The sequence below is a fragment of the Lynx canadensis genome, chromosome D1 (genome assembly GCF_007474595.2).
Source record: "Lynx canadensis isolate LIC74 chromosome D1, mLynCan4.pri.v2, whole genome shotgun sequence".
NCBI classification, from domain to species: Eukaryota; Metazoa; Chordata; class Mammalia; order Carnivora; family Felidae; genus Lynx; species Lynx canadensis.
This window is the reverse complement of record NC_044312.2, coordinates 106,989,522-107,011,231: the sequence shown is the minus strand read 5'-3', so window position 1 is coordinate 107,011,231 and position 21,710 is coordinate 106,989,522. Positions and strand designations below refer to the sequence as shown.

Here is a 21,710-nt window from a genome sequence, read left to right as displayed (position 1 = left end):
GTGCTGTAATTGTTTCTTGGCTGCTGTTTTCTCTGACAGGCAGACTGGAGGGTCAGGCAGGCATCATAGCTCCTAGCATGGGGCCTCATGCACACAAAGCATGAAGCACATTGGACGGATGGATGGGATGGGTGGATGGACGGACAGTTGGACGGATGGATGGATGGATGGATGGATGGATGGAGAGATGAACAAACAAATGAGTAGGTAGGAGAGTGGATGGCCCACAGAAAGTTCAGTGTGACCCCTGCAATTGGCCAGGACACCCAGTCCCTCCACTGCTCCTGCAGAATAAGACCTGCCCTGTTTCACCTGTCATGGCGTGTCCTCTGCTTCAGCGAATCACAGATTTAGAAAAACTGTGCAGTGCAGAGCCTCCAGGGACGCTGAGGACAGGTGTGTGTTCCTTCCTTGGCCGAACCTCTGGCTCCCTGCGGGTAAGGTGAGGATGTTGGACTCGAGGATTCCCTGGGCCCTTCCAGCTGAAGACACATGTCTGTGCTGGGACTCAGCAAGAACAGGGAACACTGGCTGAGCCCAGCGTCCCTGAAAGGACACTCTGGAAAGGTTCCAACAAAAGATGAAAGCATGAAAGAGAAAAGGGAAAGAAGGAGAGGGAAGCGGGGGGAGGAGGAAGAAGGAAGAAACTGCATTTCTGTAACCCAAGCTAAAAATGCATTTAGCATGTAAGATTTCCCAATGTCACATCTCTTTAAAACAAGTTAATTTCAATACGTTCAATGTAGTGTCACTTCAGGGAAGAAGTGATGGGTCTTGTAAGATAATGGAGATGCCTCAGAAAGAGACAACCTGGGGCGCCTGGGTGGCTCAGTCAGTTAAGCGTCCGACTTCAGCTCAGGTCATGATCTCATGGTTCGTGAGTTCGAGCCCTGTGTCGGGCTCTGTGCTGACAGCTCAAAGCCTGGAGCCTGCTTCGGATTCTGTGTCTCCCTCTGCCCCTCCTCCTCTTGCTCTCAAAAATAAATAAACATTTTTTTAAAAAATTTTTTAAAGGAAGAAAGAGACAGCCTGGGGCAGAAAGTGCCAAAAGGAAGGATGAGCTGGGGCTGGAGGGGGTTATGAAGGGGCTGCTCTCTCCACCTTTGCCACTCTAGCCAGACCACCTCCTCTAGTATCTGCTTTATGTATTGATCTTACAACCCCAATATATTGTTTGAATAAAAGCTTTCTGGGGTGTGTGTGTGTGTGTGTGTGTGTGTGTGTGTGTGTTTTAAGCCACCTAACTAATGAAGAGTGACAAGAGGCCCAGAGGGAGGCGATTTGCCCAAGGTCATTCAGCAAGTGCAGGACACAACCCCTGGGGGGGCCGTGGCTAAGAGAACGCCACAGTTCAGATATCATGAATCCAAGCACATCCACTGGGGGCTGGGGCCGCCCCTGGCTGGGCTTGCACATCTATACTCTGGCTCACCTCCAGCGGCCTCCGTGGGAAGTCACCAGGCTCCTTTAAACAACATTGCACTAGGACAGAAACAGACGGATAACCCAGGCCCAATTAGGAACCGGAAAATCTCGCGGAGGGCGAAAGCCCAGAGCAGGGGTGCTCGGAGAGGCGGCTCAGCTCTCTGCAAGCCTCACAGTCGAAAACCTTCCTAAAACAACCCCTTGGCTGCTTCGGAGCATAATTTAATCTTCCTTTGATGACTCCGGATCTCGCCCTGCCTCGGGCCACTCTGAGAATGTCAATTACTGCTGGGCCCAGGTGGGAGCAGAGCTGCGGGCCTGACCCTGCCCTGGAGGGGGTGGTGGTGAGGCTGGCAGAGACTTCAGGGGGTGGGGGCCAGCCTGAGCAGCCTGAGCCGGGGAGCTAGATGCCTACCTTGGTGGAGAGAATAGGAAGCCCCCGCCCCAGCCAAGAAGGGGAGCCTGACGTGGGCCCCTCACTAGCCCCCAGAGCAGACAGGGTGGGCCAGCTCCCCAGAGCCCTTGGAGGTAGAACCAGAGAGCTAAGGGCAGGCAGGAGTGATGTGGACAGCCAGCCAAGGTGACCTTGCTAAGGGAGGGACGGTGCAGGACAGTGTCCCAACAGACTTTGCAGAAAATGTTGATTTCACTGCCCCGACCTGCCACTTCCTGGCTGGGAGACCATAAGCAAGTTGTTTAACCTCTCTGTTCCTTAGTTTCCTAATGTGCAATACTTAGAATAGTAACAGGGCTGCTGTATGGTTAAATGAGCCTCGTGTTGGCTGCTAAAAAAAAAAAAAAAAATGGGGGTGAGACCACAGTGACTGATGAGGAAAGATCTGGAAGAACATACGTCAGAACACACACAGGGTTGGCTCTCAGGTGAAGCCTGGATATTGTGTTTTGTCTTTGGCCTCTTTGTATTCCCTGTGTTGTATGCAAGAAAAACATCATTATATAATTAAAATAATTCGGAGAAAAGAATAAAACGCTAGGGACAGTAATTTGTCCCCAAAAGGAAGGTAGAAAGCAGAGATGAAAGGGGGCTGTTCCCCTGAGCTTGAGACTCAGACAGGGGAGTCCCTGCCACCCGGGGGAGCTCAGCGGATGAGAGCCGTGAGCCTTCGGGGGGGAAAGCTGGGCTTGGTGGGTCCACAGCATTCTTCCTGCCACTACCACTAATTCTCAAAAGAAAGTGAAACATTCGCCTAGGAAACAACTTTCGCCTTATATAAGTCTCCCTGGGGAAGGCTCAAATACAGCTCCTGGGGCTGAGCTGCCCGGCCACAGCAGCTGCCAGACCCTGGGCCAGACAAAGGGCTTCAGCCACATTCAACCACCAGCCCCACGGGAGGGAGCCAGGCCCAGCTACCAAGCGAGGAAGAATGGAGACACCCCCCACCCCCCGCCCCAAGCTCTGGCCACCATAGACCCCTGAGAAGCCTCCAAAGTCAGGTCTTGTTTCCTTACTATGATTGGCCAAGTCCCTTTTCCCTTTGGGACCTGCCTGGGCCCTTTCCGTTGCCCCACTATGGTGGACCCAGCCCCAGGAGGACAGCCAAAAGCCAAGAGGCTCTGGGCTTGGGGAGACCTTCCCAGGAAGCAACCTGGGCTCTGCTGACCCTGTGTGTTTGCTCAGGGCGACCAGGGACTTCCCCACCTAACCTCGCTGCCCCCCACCACCCCCTGCCACCATCAGGCCCGTGTTGCCAATGTCCATGACCAGGCCCCTTGGCCCCAACTGTGTGGCCGGCACTGCCCTGTGCATGCATGTGTGACCACGTGGCTGAGCACAGGGATACTCACAGCCACAAACACACACACACACACACACACACACACACACACAAACAGACGCACCCAAGCTCACACAGCTGCGCCTTACACTCCGACCTCGAGACACCCATCCCTACAGACACCCCTATGCCCACACCTCTGGGCACACGCCACACATGTGGCCCCAGGCCTCTACATGCCCCTGGGTATGTCCTCCTGTAGCCACGCGTAAATCTGTGGACACACCCCCCCGAACCCCACATCCTTACGCATTTATACACACATGGTTCCACACGCTTGTGCTCGCACCTGGCACGCCCTCTCCCTGTGCTTCCACACCTACCCACACACCCACACAGAGCCCATACGCACACTGCCCTCTCCCTGGCCAGGCGCCTCACTGCAGCTCTGGTTCGTGCAGAACCGCAGTTCTGGTTCGTGGTTTGTGCAGCGCCGTGGCCTTCCCCAAGCTCATGGACCACATGGGCAGCAAGGGCCCCTTCCGGTTCCTGAACCTAGTCTTGTTGGCCTCCCCATCCTGGGCCTGGCCAACCAAACCCGCTGCAGACCTTCACAGCGACCACACCTGCCCACCACTGTCGCCCACCCCCCAACACCTCCACGGGGCCCTTGGTGTTCCCTAAGGGCCCGGATGGGAAGCCCGAGACCTGCCTCCGTTTCACATATCCGCCCAACGCCAGCCTGCCCAACGACACCCAAGGGGGGCACCGAGCCATGCCTGGACGACTGGGCCTATGACCCCAGCACCACGGACTCCATTGTCACTGAGGCATGTCCACAGGCGACCCTCCTTCCTCCACCCACAGCGCGCAACCCACACCTGCCATGCTCAGGGACGGGAGAACAGGCGAGGCTCTAGTCAGGGCACTGGGAGGACAGGGCGCTGGGCAGGCAGAGAGGAAGGACCTGGGTGCCGAAGCACGCGAACCAAAAAGTGTCGTTTCTTCACATTCAGAGCGCAAGCATCTCTCCAACAGGCAGCCCCTTCTGTGGCAGGGACAGCACTAAGGTCTGAGGATACAAAACTGCCCTGTGCCTGCTACCAAAGGGTCCGCAGCCCTGTGGGGTAACATCAGTTAATCAAAGTAGCACCGAAAGAAATTACGACTTCAAAGGACTTAGGGCTGTGACCTCAGACTATGGTCCGGTCCCTTAGGGCTGGGTGTGGGGACCGGGGGACAGGCCCTGGAGAAAGCTTCCCTGAGGAAGTGACTTTGAAGCTAAGAATGTCCAGCAACAGTTAGCCAGGCAGCGAGGGACGGGAGGAAAATCGCATCTTGTGCAAAGGTCCCAAGATGGGAGGGAGTGTGGGGGAGGGAGCGGACCGTGCGGAAGGTTGAAAATGCCTGAGCAGACCCCCAAATCATCTCATCTGCTCCCAGTTACTGCCATTCATCCAGCCCTTTACTTATTCCCTGAGTCTTCCCCCTGCCACCTGCTGGAATCACAGAGGAAAATCAGGCTCTCGAATGAACTGCCGGGCCAGCCGGGAGACCATGGAAGGAAGAGAGGAGGAGGGAGAAACGGGAAACAAGATCCTTTATTGAGGATCTACAAACATGCAGGCTTTGCAGGCATTGTGATTTTCACCATGTTCTGTTGAAGGTGATTTTTTTTAATGTTTATTTCTTTTTCGGGGGGCGGGGAGAGGGGCAGAGAGAGAGGGGGACAGAGGAGAGAGCCCAGAGCCCCATGCGGGGCTCAAACTCCCAATAGGTGAGATCAGGACCTGAGCCCAAGTCCGCTTTACCGACTGAGCCACCCAGGTGCCCCTTGTTGAAGGTGATTTTTACCTCCTTTTCCAGATCAAAACAATGAAAACTCAGAGAAGGGGAGTGAAGGTCCAGTATCACACAACTGGTCAGTTTTAGAACCGGAATTTAAAGCTAACACCCATAAGAGGCACAGGGGGATACATGTTTATGGCAGTTCAAAAGAGGGAGGAACCACAGGATTCTAGGGAGCCTTCCTGGAGGGCATAGCATCTGAACAATGAACAGAGACCAGTGTTTTCATTCTCCCCTCAGGGACCAGGAGCCCCTCAAGGGCAGGATGTTGCTTTTGCCTCATTAGGAGAGGTGCATTTCAAAGTCTTTACTTTGAGCCAGTCCTGCTGGAGGCGTGCTGGGGGAGGGGGGGGTGGGGATGAGAGAGAGTCTTGGAATCCCAGGAGACAGCGTTCTAGAGCGGGAAGTATTATAGTGTCTCCAGTTCACGTACAAGGAAACTCAAGCGCAGCCTGGTTCCACAACTTTCCCAGGATTGCATATGCTTAGGACCGGGCAGAGGTAGGATTTGAAGCCAAGACTATCTACGTTCATAGTCTGCATAACCGCTTTTCATGTGTTTAATAAATATTTATTTATCTATAAAGCACTTAACTATGTGCCAGGCACTGTTCTAAGTGCTTTATAAATATTAACACCTTTCACCTTGCTGACAACCCTATAAGGTAGTTAGTATTAGAACGGGAGAACTGACGCATGGGGGGTGCGGAGCTTGTTCAAGTTCGCACCACTGGGACTCGGAAAATTCAGGAATCTAAACACCGGCACCTGGCTCCAGAGCTGTGCGCCTACCTGTTACACTTGCCAACTCTCCTATCCCCTGGATTGTATTTCCTCCCTGTCGCCCTTGCTCTTTCTCCCCAGTGCCAAGCTCACGAAACGCATCCAACATTTACTCACAACCACATGCGTGATGTTGAGGACACAGAGTCAAAGTGCACCTGCTCCCTGCTTGCCCTCCAGGAGCCCATCTGTAGTGAGGAGACAGACCCACCCTTCAAGGACCACTGACCGTGACACGCAAGCTCCCTGACGCTGGGATTTCCAGCTGCTTTGCTGGATCCCCGGCAGCTAGAACAGTGACCGGCACAGAGGAGGCATTCTGAAGTATTTGTGGAGTGAGTATTTGTGTGCATGAGCTCTATGCACTCTGAGTGCTCTGGGAGCCCAGCATAGGGACATCTAATCAGCCCGGAGGGGGGCCCAACTGGAGTTAGCAGGTGTGCCCCAGGCCAAAGCACCAGTGGAATCAAATGCACAGTCACAAGAGCAGGATGAGAACAAAATATCCCTCGGCGAGAGACAGAGGAAGGCTGGAGGGGCGAGCAATGGGGAATGGAGGTCACCAGATATGGGGCTGGAGAAGAGGAGGGCCTGGCTTGGATGCTAGACGAAAGTGTAGCGTCTGTCCCCAGACACTAGGGAGCCATCGAGTGGTGTTGAGCACAAGAGTGGTATGCTCAGATCACCCTATAAGAATGGTCACTCTGACGGCAGGGCAGGGAGTGGCTCGTGGAGAGTTTTAGTCCAGGGGCAGACAGACCCGTTAGCAGGTTGACACAGGGATCCAGGGAAAAGATGATAAACAGAAGGGACCGTTGGAATAGACACCAGAGAGTTTGGGGAGTCAGAATCTGGAGAACTTGGAGACCGAATGGACGTGACAGTGAGAGATGGGGAGGAAGTCAAAGGTACCTCGATACCTGTAAAGAAGTTTCCAGATGTCCGGATGACTTGCTGTACACCGGGTCCCTGGGAAGTCAGAGAGGAGTGAGAGTCACCATCCACATCCTCCAGGGACACAGAACCTAGCTGGAGAGGTGACAGTCCTTCAGGGAGCCATAGATAACAATCATCAATTACTGTGTGCTCACCCCATGCCAGCAGCTTCTAAGAACTTTGCTCACATGCACTCATTTAATCCTTATAACGACGCTGAGGTGCGCATCTTTATTGTCCCGTTTTTACAGATGGGGAAACCAAGGGACAGGTCCCACGTTTCATAATGGTGGAGCTGGGAGTCGAACCCGGGCAGGCAGGCTCCTTAGGACTGCATGAGCCCACCCACAATCTCTGTGTCCGTTGTGGCCCCAGGAGGCTGTTGTTCACAGATCCAACTTTCCCCCAGGATGGGGAAGGTGTTTTTCTAGCCCATCTTTACCGGCACCAGGCTAGGCGCATAGTAAGTGCTCAGATAACGCTGAATGAAAGCCATGCCCCGTCAGAGCCTGGCAGGAGTGACTCAGACATTGCTTCCTCCCCAGGGTGCACCTCAGACTCCAGGGAGCCTGGCCAGGAGCAAAGGTTGCAGGTCTTGTACCGGTCAAGCATCACTTCACCAGTGTGGGCTGGCCAAGTTCCCAGACTCCATTCCAGCACCTGGGGGCATGGGAATCTGCGTCCCAGCAAACACGGGGTTCACCAGCCCTCAAGGTACCGTACCCTTTTCCGGGTCAGGTGTGGCTCATGCCTGGCTCCCTGAATTCTCAGCTGTGAGACCCCAGAGAAGGGGTCCCCGCCCAGCCAGGCAAGTGTCAGTGGCCAGACCCAGCCAGACAGTAACACGAACACAGCAATTTTTCCGATTGTGGCAAATTCACGCTCCGCCTGCTTGGGGTGGGGTGGAGTGGGATTCAGGTCCCCATGCGGCAGAGGTAAAGCGATGGCTGGGCCTCACCTTACAGGTGGGTCTCCAGAGGGGAGGCAGGGTCTGCAGGTGCCGCCCCGCCCCCACCCCAGCAGCCGGTGGTCAGAAAGGCGGAGCATCTGGCAACCGCCTCAGTCCACGTGACCCTAGTTAGCTTCTGCAAGGGGCCCTTCCTGCAGATGGACAGCATGTGATCGTGAGCCAGGATCCAGCAACAGAGTTCACATCCTCACTCTGCCCTTCACTAGGAATGTCATGAGGCCAGAAGTCTTGGTTTCCTCATCCGTAAAAGGGAGGAAAAGAGCCAAGTGTGACCATTCAAGGAAAGCATTAGCACAGGGCACAGCCCCTGGGGAGCCTTCAGCTAATGTCAGTGGCTGCTGTGGCTGCTGTTGTCACAGTTATGGTGAATAGACATGCCCTGAGGGACGTCTGGGCGGCTCAGTGGGTTAAGCGTCTGACTCTTGATTTTGGCTCAGGTCATGATTTCAGTTTCGTGAGTTTGAGCCCCGCGTCGGGCTCTGTGCTGACAGTGCCTGTTTGGGATTCTCTCTCTCCTCTCTCTCTCTCTCTCTCTCTCTCTCTCTCCCTCCCCCACTCATATGCTCTGTCTCTTTCAAAATAAATAAATAAACTTAAAAAAAATAGACATGTCCTGAGAACTGAGAGGGTTGTCTCCACCAGAAGAATAGGGGGACCCCCAGTAACAGGGGAGTCAGCTGTCACAGCTCTTCCCAGCTCACCTGGGCCCTATGGCTTTGCCACACTCCCCAGCTTCCACCTCATGGGAGGTGTTCTCTCATGGGAACAGCAAGCCTGAATGCAGGTCCCACCTCCACCCCCCCAGAGCCAGTGACCTGGGGAGTCAGCTTCCCTCTCCACCTCAGCTGTAGAACAGGATAATCAGGAGCTTCCCCCCTTCCCCACCCCCAGAGAAGGCACAGATGGTGGGTGACAGTGACGTGACAGTGACGTGAGAGAGCACAGCACAGGGTCCAGGGTCCAGGGAAGTTCCCCTCCCCCTCTGATCCCCTAAGCTTTCCTGGCAGGGGTGACCACACATTCCTTTCTCTGAGTTCAGCAGAGACAAGGCTGGAATTTTTCAGAAAGAGCTTTACTAGGACATTAAGAGGAAACAATGGCCTTTCTTTCAAGTCTGGAGAGTGTGGGGAGCATGGATTGAGGGCTCCAAGATGGCCCCCAGCCGTAGCCCACAGCTCCCACATCACTGAATCTCAGCCCTGTGGGTGCCCAGCTCACCCGTCTGAGGGTCCTAAAACCCACCCTGCAGCCCTTAGAGGCCCGAGTTGGCTTGGACGGACAGGCCCTTCCCCCCCCCCCAGACCCCTGTGATTCCCCTCTGGGCCTTGAACTTTCCTGTTCTGTGCCTAGGGCCTGAACAACTGACAACGTTTCTAGAATAAGGAGATGATGGCAAATACAAAAGCAGAGAGGAACACACAACACGGAGCTGTTACAGAATCCGGCAATAGCGTAACCCGACTAAAGCTGCAGACCCCACGTGGCCCAGCCTGTGTCTGGAGTCAAAGTTGAAGGAGCAATAAATCACGCTCTCTCAACACCTTGAAGTACAATCGAATCTTCAGCTATAGGTTTTCTTAACAAGGCCTCCTCAAGGGTTTTGCACAGCTCACCACACAGAAGCATGCCAAAAATGTCTCTAAGTATCTTTCCCTTCCCCCCCCACCCCCAAATTCCAGGATGCCTTTATTTATTTTTTTTTCTTTTCAGATTTTTATTTAAATTCTAGTTAGTTAACATACAGTGCAGTGTTGGTTTCAGGAGTAGAATTCAACGATTCGTCAGTTACATACACCACCCGGTGCTCATCATTACAAATGCCCTCCTTAATGCCCATCCAGGATGCCTTTAAAAATCGCTCCAGGGGCGCCTGGTGGCGCAGTCGGTTAAGCGTCCGACTTCAGCTGGGGTCATGATCTTGCAGTTCATGAGTTCAAGCCCCGCGTCAGGTTCTGTGCTGACAGAGCCTGGAGCCTGCTTCAGATTCTGTGTCTCCCTCTCTCTCTGCCCCTCTCCCATTCGTGCTGTCTCTCTCAAAAACAAACATCAGAAAACTTTGTGTTTTAATCTGTCCAATTCTCTCTGTTCCTGGTTCTCTCACTGCCATGCTCTTCCACTCCCAATCTCCCTCCTATCACCACCCACCAAGCCCACAGGTCTTTCAAACATACAAGAAGAATCACACAGCGTATCCGTTTCCTAGAATTTCTATAATGGAGACTAGAAGTCCAAAATCAAGGTGCAGGGATGCCCTCTCCCAAGGCTCTAGGAAGGAATACTTTCTTGCCTCTTCCAGTTTCTGGTGGCTGACCGTGATCCTTGGCTTACACATGCGTCACTCCAGTCTCTGCCACCATGGTCACATGATGTTCTCCCTACGTGTCTGTATCTTCTCTTTTTACAAGAACGCCAGTCCTGTTGGGTCAAGGGCCCATACCTACCCCAGTATGACCTCATCTTAACTAATTTTATCTGCCACAATGCTATTTGTCAAATAAGGTCACATGCTGAGGTACTGGGGTTAGTATTCAACCTATCTTTTTTTTGGCGGGGGGGACACAATTCAAACCATTGTGATCACATATCTCAGGTCTGAGCCCCGTGGATTTGCACTGACCTGCAGGGCCACATTTTTATCATCCGTTCTGATGAGCTTTATTAGCCATGAAGTCTCTGGGGGCAACTTAGAGTCATTTGAAGTCCAAGATGTTTTTCATAGCTCACCACAAAGCACCTTCTTCTGAGCTTTAAACCTTCATGTTACCATTCCCTAGTTAGTAGACACTTTGCCGTAGAGGTTTCTCCAGTCCGATTGTGAAGTTTTTCCAGTTCCTCGTGCTCACACGTGGTTATAGATCCTACGTACACAGCCTAGGCCCTCTCCATCCTGACATACGCCCATTGTGGTAAAGTGGACAGCCTCCCACATAGTATCTGGAGTGCAAACCCCATGACCTCTCATTACGCATCAGTATGTCTTAACCACTAAGGTTCTCCATTTCTCTGTTCTTTCTGTGGAAGGCTCACTCCTTCAATCCCATGAGCATTTACTGAATGCCAGGCACGGTGCTAGGCAATGGGAGTACCGTCATGAGCAAAACAGACTAGACGTTCTACCCTCATCAAGATGCTAATCTTGGGGCGCCTGGGTGGCTCAGTCGGTTAAGCGGCCAACTTCAGCTCAGGGTGTGATCTCGAGGTCCGTGAGTTCGAGCCCCACGTCGGGCTCTGTGCTGACTGCGCGGAGCCTGCTTTGGATTCTGTGTCTCCCTCTCTCTCTGCTCCTCCCCTGCCCATGCTCTGTCTCTCCCTGTCTCTCAAAAATAAATAAACACTAAAAAGGTAAAAAAAAAAAAAAAGAAGAAGAAGAAGACCAAGTACAGTGGAGTATATTGGGAGATAGTAGCAGAAAATGAGAGCAGAGAGATAACAGGGATAAATCTGGGAGCAGATTCTGCAGGGACTTGTGGGCCATTTGGAAGGATTTGGACATGTTTCAATCATTTTTTTTAAGTAGGCTCCACACCGAGCACGGAGCCCAGTATGGGGCTTGAACTCATGACCCGGAGATCAAGACCTGAGCTGAGATCAAGAGTAAGATGCTTAACCAACTGAGCCAGGCAGGCGCCCCAGGGCATGTTTTAAACATGACTCAAAGTCCATTTTAGGAATGGTATTTCCTGTAAATTACTTCAATTTTCGGGTAGAAACTAGCTTGTGACAGTTATGCTGATGCCTACAGTGACCACAAGTACCATGGTAGAAACCAAGACTCAGCAGATCTGGTCTCAGTGGAGAAGGGCAGACAGCCTTAAGCTAATCCAAATGGGTCTGACATTGACCCTCTCATGGTCTAAACAGAATGCTTTCTTTTTTTTTTTTTAATGTTTATGTATTTATTTATTTTGAGAGAGAGAGAGAGAGAGAACACAAGCAGGGGAGGTGCAGAGAGGGAGGGAAAGAGAACCCCAAGCAGGCTCTACACTGTCAGTGCAGAGTCTGACGTGGGGCTCAAACTCAGGCACCGCAAGATCACGACCTGAGCCGAAATCAAGAGACCGACACTTAACTGACTGAGCCACCCGGGTGCCCCAAGACAGAATGGTTTCTTAAGGCACTAAATAACCTGGAGGTTGGGGGGAGGGGAAATCGAATTTCCATTTTCCACTTCTTGTGGGATGTATTAGGATGGGCTACGTCGCCATAACAAAAGAGTCCATGATAATTCAATGGCTTATACCATATAGAAGTGGCTCTTCTTCTCATGCAATAGCTCTGAGGTGGGAATTACAGGTTGGGGGGTGGGGGCTGGCTCTGCTCCATAGGGTCGTTCAGGAACCCAGAGGGATAGCGGCTTTTGCCATCTTCGACACGTGGCTCCCAGAGTTGCTCTCATTGTCAGGAGACAGGAAGGGAGAAAACACGCAAGTCCAGGCCAAAGATTCTCTCTTAATCAAATGAGATGGAAGTAACAAGCATGTCTTCCACTCACCTTCCATTGTCAAGAACTGCATGGCCCCACTCAACTACTGGGTCACCTGGGAAATGTACTCTTTACTATGGAAGGGGGGTGGGGCAGTGCATGGATTTAGGGGGACAGTAGGTCTTTCCTTTAGATTTTCCTAAAGGAGCTTTCCATAGCATGCCACGAAGTACCAAAAGTCTCTCTAGACACCCACTGGCCCCTTCTCACACCCCCTCACTTCCTCCTTTACCCTTTTCCCTCCTACGTCACCACACAAGTACTGTACAGGCTCCCTTCTTGGCCAGAAGAACCCGCTGGGTTTGCTGGCCATGCTGGGCCACGTGGAGACATCCTGCGGACCTGGGGTCTTCGTCCAGCCCCATCCCCCTCACTTCCAGCAGAGGAAAATGGAAAGGGCTCCCTGGGATGTGTGGTTCTTCCCCCACACTATTTCACGTCCAAAACATTCTTGTGAGGCATTTTTGGCCAATGACATTCTCCACTTCATTACACAAGTAATTCAGGATAGCTGGACAAAGGGTGCGTGTTGGGGATTAGCAGGAGATTAGCCCAGACAGGTAGGCAGGGGCCAGAGCATGAGGGCTTTATAAATCTGTGTTAATAGAGCTTTCTCTTTATCCACAGGGCAGGAGGGAGCCAGTGCGTGCCTTAGGCAAGACAGGAACCTCATTGAGTGGTTTCAGAAAGTCATTCTGGTTAGCAGGGGAAGAATGGTGAGGAGGAACGGAAATCGAAGGCTGCAAGGCCTGTCTGAAGATCAATGCAGTAATCACTTCTGGGCCTCAGTTTCCTCATCTGTAGAACAGGGATGATAATGGCAGTAATGCCCCACCATAAGGTTGTTGTGAGGACTGAAGATGTTAAAACATGGAAAGTGCGTACTTAGGGACGGTGCCTGGTGCATTTTAAGCCCGCCATAAACACTGGCTGCTATCATTACTCTTGCACTAAGACAGTAGTGGTGGAAATAGAAGATTCCAGGATGGAATGATGGTATAGCGGAGAGGGATGAGGCAAAGGAGGGTTCCCAGCCACTGAGATTGTGACCCGGCATGGAGCGGGTGACAAGTCTCATTGAGGTCACTGTGAGACACCACCCAGGTAGAATTTCCAAGAAGGCAACTGAATCTACTGTCTCGAGGCCAGAAGAGAGGTTGGGCTGAAGATATGGATTGGAGTCTTCCTCATAAAACAGAAATGGAAGCCATAGGAGCAGGTGACATTTCCTGGGGAGAGCGGATAAAAAGAGGAAAATCCAGGAAGAGCCCTGGAGAATCTGGAAGGGGTAGAGAGAAAGGAGCCCACGAGGAGAACGAGAAGGGGTGAATAGGGTGAGGAAACCAGGTGGAGGGAGAGGTCAGCGTTAGCAACATCAAGGGCTTCCAAAGGTCAGGGCACGTCAGGCTACAGAAGGTTCCATTGGACTTGGTGAAAAATACATCGCGGGTGGCTCTGGCGAGCACAGTTCCAGCGGAGTGGTGGGGGTGGAACTGAGATATGGGGACGGGGTGATAGCAAGTAGAGCTTCTCATTCAAGAGATTGGGCTTTGAAGGGAAGGTCGAAACGAAGTGAATATGGAGGAGATAGAGTTTCTAAGAAGGAGAGAACTTGAGAGACAGAGACAGAGGATGCGGGACGGAGCACAATGGCAACAATAGAGCAATGTCCCCATGGAGGAGAGGGAGAGATCTAGGGTGCGGATGAGCACTGACCTTGGATGTGTAAGGTGAAGCAGAGACAGGCAGGGAGCCACGGGGTGAGGGCAAGCTTGGAGGGGATGAAGGAAGATGTTGAGAACAGACCCGGGTGCGACTGCGACAGCCAAGTAGACTCTAGAAGCTTCCGACAGGCCACACATGCTGGGAGAGAAATTATCATCACACATCATGGGTTAGGGACCCCAAAGCCTAGGCCAGGCTGAAAGCAGAAATAACTCTTGGGATGAGGGGGCCAGGCTCAGGGAAGTCAGGTGCGGGCGGGCGCCGTGGGGCACAGGCTGAGGGGGGCTGGGATGGCTGGTCTGGCCCGAGCCAGGCTGGACCACCTTTCTCTTGTGAAGTGGGACTTCGCGGGCGTCTCCAGCAAACTCAAGGAGGTGGCCCAGTCTCTCTTCGTGGCAGGCACAGTTATTGGGGGGACCGTGCCGGCAAATCTATCTGACAGGTGAGACACTGCCTATGGGGACATCCCACCTCAGTCTGACCACCCACGCACCCCCGAAGAGCCAAAGAAAGCTGGGGGAGACAGGAATCATGGTCCCTCCCGTGTGACCTCGGGCACGTCCCAAGCCCTTCCAGGCCACAGCCTTCTCTCTGCCCCAAAGATCCTTGCAGCTTGCGTCTCCCCACCTCTTCAGACCCTGGGGGAAACCCTCAAGGTCCTCAGACACCATGTAATGGCTGTGTGGCAGTGCAGAGGGGGCACGTGGACTGTTTGGAGACAAGAAGTCCTTTGACCTCTGTTCAGGCCACCAAGCGGGGGGTAGAGGCGATCACTCATTAACTCAAACGTGGAATTGCGAACCTGTCCCCCCAAAATAGCAGTTACCAGTAAGGTTCTGTCTGAAGAGGGAGTTCCGTGCCCTGCCTGGCCCTTTGGGAGGGGAGGGTGGAGGGGAGGCATCCAACCCTTTGCCCTGAGACCTGCAGAGTCACTGTCTCAGCTAGCTCGCCTCGGCTAACTCAGCCCTTGCTCTCCTTGAGCTACCGGTTTGGCCGCAAGCTGACCCTGACCGGCAGCTACCTGCTGCTGGCGGCCAGTGGTTCCTGTGCAGCCTTCAGCCCCAACCTCCACGTCGACATGATCTTCAGCTTCCTGAGTGGCTGCAGCACACAGGCATGGCCCTGAGCCCCGTTATCTTGAGTGAGCCACATGGGAAGGGGGAACAGGTGTTGGCGGGGGAGGTGGGCCCAGCCCGAAGCCAAGAGAGTGGAGTCTGGGCCAGGCTCAACACAGGCTCCCTCTGACCTTGGTCAAGTAAGGTGCTGCTCCTCCCAGGATCTCAGAGCCCCCCACCCCCACCCCACCCCCAGCATAACAACAACAGCCACTATCAATACGGAGGACTCCCCCTGGGCCTGACACACTGGCAGTCACCTGACCCATTCAGTCCACGCCCACAAGTAGGGGACACTGTTGTCCTAATTTTATAGATAAGGACATTGAGGCAAAACAGGGGAAGTCATTTGCCTCTGGAGAGGCAGTCGAGGGTGTGGGCTCGGGGGAGCGCCTGGCTGGCTCAGTCAGGACAGCCTGCAACTCTTGATCTCAAAGTTGTAAGTTCGAGCCTCACGTTGGGTGTAGAGATTACTTAAAAAAAAAAAAAAATTTTTTTAAAGGCGGGGGGGGGCACCTGGGTGGCTCAGTCGGTTAAGCGTCCGACTTTAGCTCAGGTCATCATCTCATGGTTTGTGGGTTTGAGCCCGATTCTGTGTCTCCCTCTCTCTCTGCCCCTCCCTGGCTCGTTCGTTCTCTCTCTCTTTCTCTCTCTCAAAAATGAATAAACATTTAAAAAATTAAAGAAAAAAAAAGAAGAGTGTGATCTTAGAAGTCAGACAGACCTAAGTTTGAGTCCTGCCTTCTTTTTTTTTTTTTAATGTTTATTTCTGAGAGAGAGAGGCAGCGTATGAGTGGAGGAGGGGCAGAGAGAGAGAGGGAGACACAGAATCCGAAGCAGGCTCCAGGCTCTGAGCTGTCAGCACAGAGCCTGGCACGGGGCTCGAACCCACGAACCTCGAGATATGACCTGAGCTGAAGTCGGACGCTTAACTGACTGGGCCACTCAGTGCCCCGAGTCCTGCCTTCTTGAGCCTCAGTCACAGCATCTGTAAAATCGGAGGGATGAACCCTTAGGATCAGAGTCAGATCAAGCAGCTGATAGGGGGTGGGCAGGAGCTGGTGCCCCTTCACAGGGAGGTGCCCAAGGCCCAGCAGGATTCTAATCTGGTCCTTGGGATCCTCCTGCAGGTGTCGAGCGTGTGTCCATCCAGATGTGGGCCATCCTATCAACTTTACTTGGTTACGTCTATACCGGCGGCCCGTTCTTTCTGACGGGTCTTGCCTATCCCATCCGCCAGTGGCTCTGGCTACAGTTAACCGTGTCCATTCCCTTCTTCGCCTTCTTCCTGTCGTCATGGTATGTGGCCCCCACCCCTTCATCTCCTTCTTTATGCCTGCCAGGGCCAAACAGAGGGAGAATGCCTCTAGACATGTTTGTGGTGCAGAAAGTCCTGACCAAGCTCCTGTGTGTGACACAACAGCACACAAGGACCAACCCAAGTGGGAGGGGATGAGAGACCGAGGGGACACGACCGTGTGGGCGAGAGGAGCCTCACGGACGAGTCTGAGAGGCATTTTGAAGGAAAAAATCCACAGAGTTGGGGACCGTCTTGGACTTGGGGTTTTACGGATTCTTTTATGGAAAGGAAAGCTTAAACCTGGGACCCGGGAGAATTGGGGTGTCTGGGTCAGAGACGCCAAAGAGGTCAAGAGCTCACTATCAGTACGTCAAACCTAAGAACATGTTGAAGACAGGAACTGAGTCTCCAAAATGTAGCTGGGGCCAAAGAACAGGAAATGATGAATGAGTTCAGGAAAAGAAATGACATCTTGGAGCGACCCTTTATTGAGCACTTACTGCGTGCAAGGCCCTGTTCTAGGCATCGCCCTATGTCATCCCGATCCTCATGGCATCTCTGTGTGAAGGAGACGTGACTGTCCTGTTTTACAGATGAGGAAACTGAGGCTCAGAGAAGTGAAGCAATCCCCTAGGGTTACACAAAAAGACACAGAACTGATATGGGTTTCCATTTGAAAATGAGAATAGAATCTCCTGGAGGGGGCGGGACAATCTTGCGGAAAGAGAGGGGTGGGCAGAGGGTCCAGGGCGGAGCCAGGGCGTGTCCACAGGCTGGGATGGGAGCAGAGAAGGAGCAGAGAGTAGGGGAGGCAAAATAAGGGCGGATGGTCAGCAGGATACAGTCGAGAGTTCAGGCCTCCTCGCTCTGTGACTTGGGGCAAGCCTCACCCACCCTGAGCCTCAAGATTTTCCTAGGCAAACTGGAGATAATAATGCCTGTCACCCAGGGTTACGTGGGCCTGGTTCACAGGAAGGCTCACTGACTGGAGGCCACGGTTACTATTCTCGGGGCGAGGAGAATGGAGTCTAGATCCTGGCTGTGGTGTTTGGGAGCAGGACTTTGCTCACAGGCCTTTGCTCATGGAGGCCACCGGGGCAGAAACAAGACAGGGTGGTACTGAGCCCGAGAGGCCACCGCTGTCAGCTGGGCCGATGGTCTGAGGCAGGTTGATCAGTATCTGCTCCCCCAGGACCTTGCTGGAGCCGGATCCTAGGTGCCTGTGGAGGCCACAACCACAGCTGATCCCACCTCAGACCAGGCTTTTTTTTTTTGCGGGGGGAGCCAGGGAACGGGTGGTAGCAGAAGGAGAAGGAGAGAGAGAATCTTAAGCGGGCTCCACGCCGGGCGCCACGATCGTGAGATCATGGCCGGAGTCGAAATCAAGTGTCGGACGCTTGACCGACTGAGCCACCCAGGCGTCCCCAGGCCAGACTTTTTAAAAAAAAAATTTTTTTTATGTTTTTATTTTATTTTGAGAGAGAGAGTGTGAGTCGGGGAGGGGCAGAGAGAGAGAGGGAGACACAGAATCCGAAGCAAGATTCAGGCTTCAAGCTGTCGGCACAGAGCCCGATGTGGGGCTTGAACTGATGGCCTGTGAGATCGTGACCTGAGCCAAAGCCGGAGGCCCAACAGACTGAGCCACCCAGGTGCCTCCCCCTGAGACCAGATGTTTTTAAAACATCATTCCTGGGGCGCCTGGGTGGCGCAGTCGGTTAAGCGTCCGACTTCAGCCAGGTCACGATCTCGCGGTCTGTGAGTTCGAGCCCCGCATCAGGCTCTGGGCTGATGGCTCGGAGCCTGGAGCCTGTTTCCGATTCTGTGTCTCCCTCTCTCTCTGCCCCTCACCCGTTCATGCTCTGTTTCTCTCTGTCCCAAAAATAAAAAATTAAAAAAACGTTGAAAAAAAAAAAATTAAAAAAATAAATAAATAAATAAAACATCATTCCTCACATCTCCCCACACCTCTGCCTCCGCTCGTCTTCTCTTACTGACACTCAGGGTCTGCTCGGTGCAAACCAACCCCCAAAAGTACAGCCCGGAGGTGGGGACAGTGAGGCTGTCTGCCCACCTGCCAATCTCAAGACCCCATGCGGTGCTCATGCTACAGCAGAATCCCTCCTTTGCAGGCAGAATCCAAGGGTCCTCAATTCCATTTCCTAGGCTCCAACCCTACCCTGAGCCACCTTCCCAAGCTGCCCCAGGACTGTCTCCCTGCCCCCTTCTTCACCCTGGAAGGCGGCCCGGAGAAGAACAGGGAGGTGGATGTCCAGGACCCTCCAGCTGTCTAGCCTTGAACATGCTGTCCCTTCCCCGGGACCCACCTGCCTTGGCCTAGGCCCAAGGATCCTGGCTAAGGAAAACACCCAGCAATAACAAGTGGCCCAGGTAGGGGGCAGAGGAAAGGCTCTTCTGGAAGGGGGAAAAGAGAATCCCAGAATTTGTGCTGGCTGCAGGCAGTCCAGGTGCAAAGCCTGGCCAAGTTTAAATTCCATGAAATCTGCAGCGAAACAGCTTGGGTTTCTGGACCTCCTACCCCTTGGCCCTGGCTGTTGATGTTTTTCCAGTGCCTAAAAAAAAAAAAAAAAAAGGAAAGGAAAAGGAAAAGGAAAGGAAAAGAAAAAGAAAGAAAAAGAAAAAGCTTCTGGCATCGGGGGGAGCCACCGTGAGTTGATTCTGGAACCCAGGTGGATACCAGAGTCTGTACGTTGGATGGTCCCGTCTGGAAAGTTCTCAAAGGCTCTGAAAATACTCTGGCAGGTTACTGCCCTCAATGGCAAGAAGGAAGAGGAAGAAAAACTCACCGTGGAGGTGAGAACCGAGAGGGATTAAGGCATGGAGCAGGAACCCTCCTTTGCCTCTGTTTCCCTGCTCACGAGCTAACATCACATTGAATGTCCCAAGCAAACTTCTCTAGAGGCACCAGGCCTGCACCTCCCTCTCTCCTTCTTCCTGCCCACCAGCTGGTCACTAATGGCACCCTTCCCTTACTCTTCCCCAAGGAGCTCAAACGCAGCCTGCAGAAGGAGATCTCCTTGGCCAAGGCCAAGTACAGCGTAGCTGACCTCTTCCGGACACCCGACCTGTGCCGTGTGACCTTCTGTCTTTCCCTGGCTTGGTAACCCACCACCCGTCCCTACCCACACCCTAGCACCTCTGCCAAACAAGGGTAATGAACAAGGCCTGTGGTGGCTTCACCTAAGGGGAAGGCCCAGGAGTCCAGAGACCCCCTTCCCTGGCTGCCCCAGCCCAGCCCCAACCCTGGAGATCTGCTCATGTCCCTGTCACACACCCAGGTCCAGCCATCAGGGTCTGCCTCCCTGTTGGGTCACGCCCACCCCGTCCACACGGCAAATGCTCCAAACCCCTTCACAGCTCACAGCTCACAGCTCACATCGTGCCATGGCAATTTCCCCATTCTATGCCTCTCTGTCACTGCCTTCACCGGTCCAGCTCTGCCCTCTGGGACCCCACAGAGCAAGACTGGCCACCAGGGCTTGAAGACAGAAATCATATTTCTCCTTAGTCTTCTCTTTCTGTCTGACGATCTACGGCTCCTTCAAAGCCCTTTCTGTGACCTGGCTCTGAGGCCCTTCTCCATCCCTGCATGAATAGGGTCCAATTTGTCCAGGAACTTCAAAGGGGATGCCATGAGCCCCAGAGGGAAAGGGGAGGCATCGGACCCATGTGCACAGCTTGACTCTCACCTCTCCCATTCTAGATGTTAAACTCTTACCCGACGAAGGGAAGATCATTTACTACCTCCTTTGGTCTCCCAGAGTCCTGCCAGTCCTGATATTCTCTGGAGGCAATTATGGGACATCTTTGCCACCACACCCTAGATCACGCCCACGTCAGGCATAACCAATCAGTCCCGGCGCTGAGCCCAGGCACAATCCCAGAGAGCTCAAAACAGCACTCAATCAGCCCTTACCAATCAGCTGCAGTTGGGATAAGAAACGAAACCATTCGTCCTCCTGGTGACCCAATGACCAGTGGGGGGAGAGACCCCTGTCTGGCTGCTGGTGCCAATCCATCCCTCTCTGCCCCTCAGGTTTTCTACTGGTTTTGCCTACTACAGTTTGGCTATGAGTGTGGCAGAATTTGGAGTCAACCTCTGCTTCCTCCAGCTCATCTTTGGTGGGGTTGACTTCCCGGCCAAGTTCATCCACTTCCTCTCCATAAACCATCTGGGCCAACACAGCACCCTGGCCAGTGGTCTACTCCTGGCAGGAGGGTGCATCCTGGCTCTCATCTTTGTGCCCTCGGGTGAGAAGCCGGAGCTACATCGGAACCCTCTGAAAGAGGGCCAGCATGTCAGTGGACGTCACGGGCTGCCACGGGCTGGGAAGTGGGCTGCCAGGGACTCCAAATCTGCAGACTCTACCTCTAAATCTCTGTGTTACCTTAACCAGGTCCCTGCACTCTCTGGGGCCCAGGTCTCCCATCTAGAAAATAACTCAGTTGGGCTAGATGATATCGAAGCTCCTTTCTAGATCTGACTCAAACTGGGTAAAGTGTGGCTGTGTCTGGACAGTACGAGGAATTGCTCAGGGATCTGGCAAGCCCTCATCGCTACAGAGGACAAGCTGGCATGGGAAAACAACAGGGTTCAGTGCTCAGGGAAGCCCCCATCACCTACTCCACTGCGACCTTGGAAAAGCCACTTCTATATAGATGTTTGTGTGTTGATACGCCCATGCTCCTGAGCCCGAGGCCCATTACATTTTCTTCCGTCTGCAGACTCGCAGACCCTGAGGACAGCCCTGGCTGTGTTTGCGAAGGGGATGCTTGTCCAGCTCCTTCAGCTGCCTCTTCCTCTGTTCGAGCGAGCTGTACCCCACGGTCATTCGGTAGGTGCAGGGCGTGGGGCTGGCCGAGCCAAAAGATACAGGGTCAGGTGGGATCGCAGCAGCCTCCAGCCCCCTGCCCAGGGGCCCCACACATAGGCTGCCAATCCCTGCTCTGAACTCTCCCAGGCCAACAGGCATGAGCATTGGCAACTTGGGGACCCACATGGGAAGCATGATGGCCCCGCTGGTGAAGATCACAGGGGAGTGGCAGCCCTTCATCCCCAAAGTCATATTTGGGACCATCACCTTCCTGGGAGGCAGGGCTGCCCTCTTCCTGCCTGAGACCCTCAATCAGCCCTGGCCAGAGACTATCGAAGACGTGGAAACCTGGTCAGTCCCTTGCTTCTGGTCCTCCTGGAACTCCTAGCTGGGGAAGGTCCAGATCAGGGGCTTTTCCTGAGATCTCTTTCGCTAGGTCCTGGTGGGCAAAGGAACCAAAGCGGGAACCAGAAATGGAAAAAACATCCCAGAGGATCCCTCTGGACCAGGCCTGGACCCCAGCTGAGGGCAACTGAGCCCCCCTTTCCCTGCCCTCC

At 53.5% G+C, this 21,710-nt stretch overlaps 1 protein-coding gene across 1 annotated transcript; it reads left to right on the top strand.

Annotated features, from left to right (window-relative positions):
- Positions 1 to 317: 317 nt before the first annotated feature.
- On the top strand, positions 318 to 21,710 carry SLC22A8 (solute carrier family 22 member 8). Its single transcript, XM_030333847.1, is given in 16 exon segments — positions 318 to 442; positions 3,653 to 3,714; positions 3,717 to 3,752; positions 3,755 to 3,921; positions 3,923 to 3,991; positions 14,245 to 14,348; positions 14,888 to 15,012; positions 15,015 to 15,047; positions 16,152 to 16,320; positions 19,009 to 19,132; positions 19,324 to 19,439; positions 20,376 to 20,590; positions 21,065 to 21,105; positions 21,107 to 21,174; positions 21,301 to 21,504; positions 21,590 to 21,710. Coding segments are annotated over 16 exon segments (1,758 nt in total). The 3' UTR covers positions 21,690 to 21,710.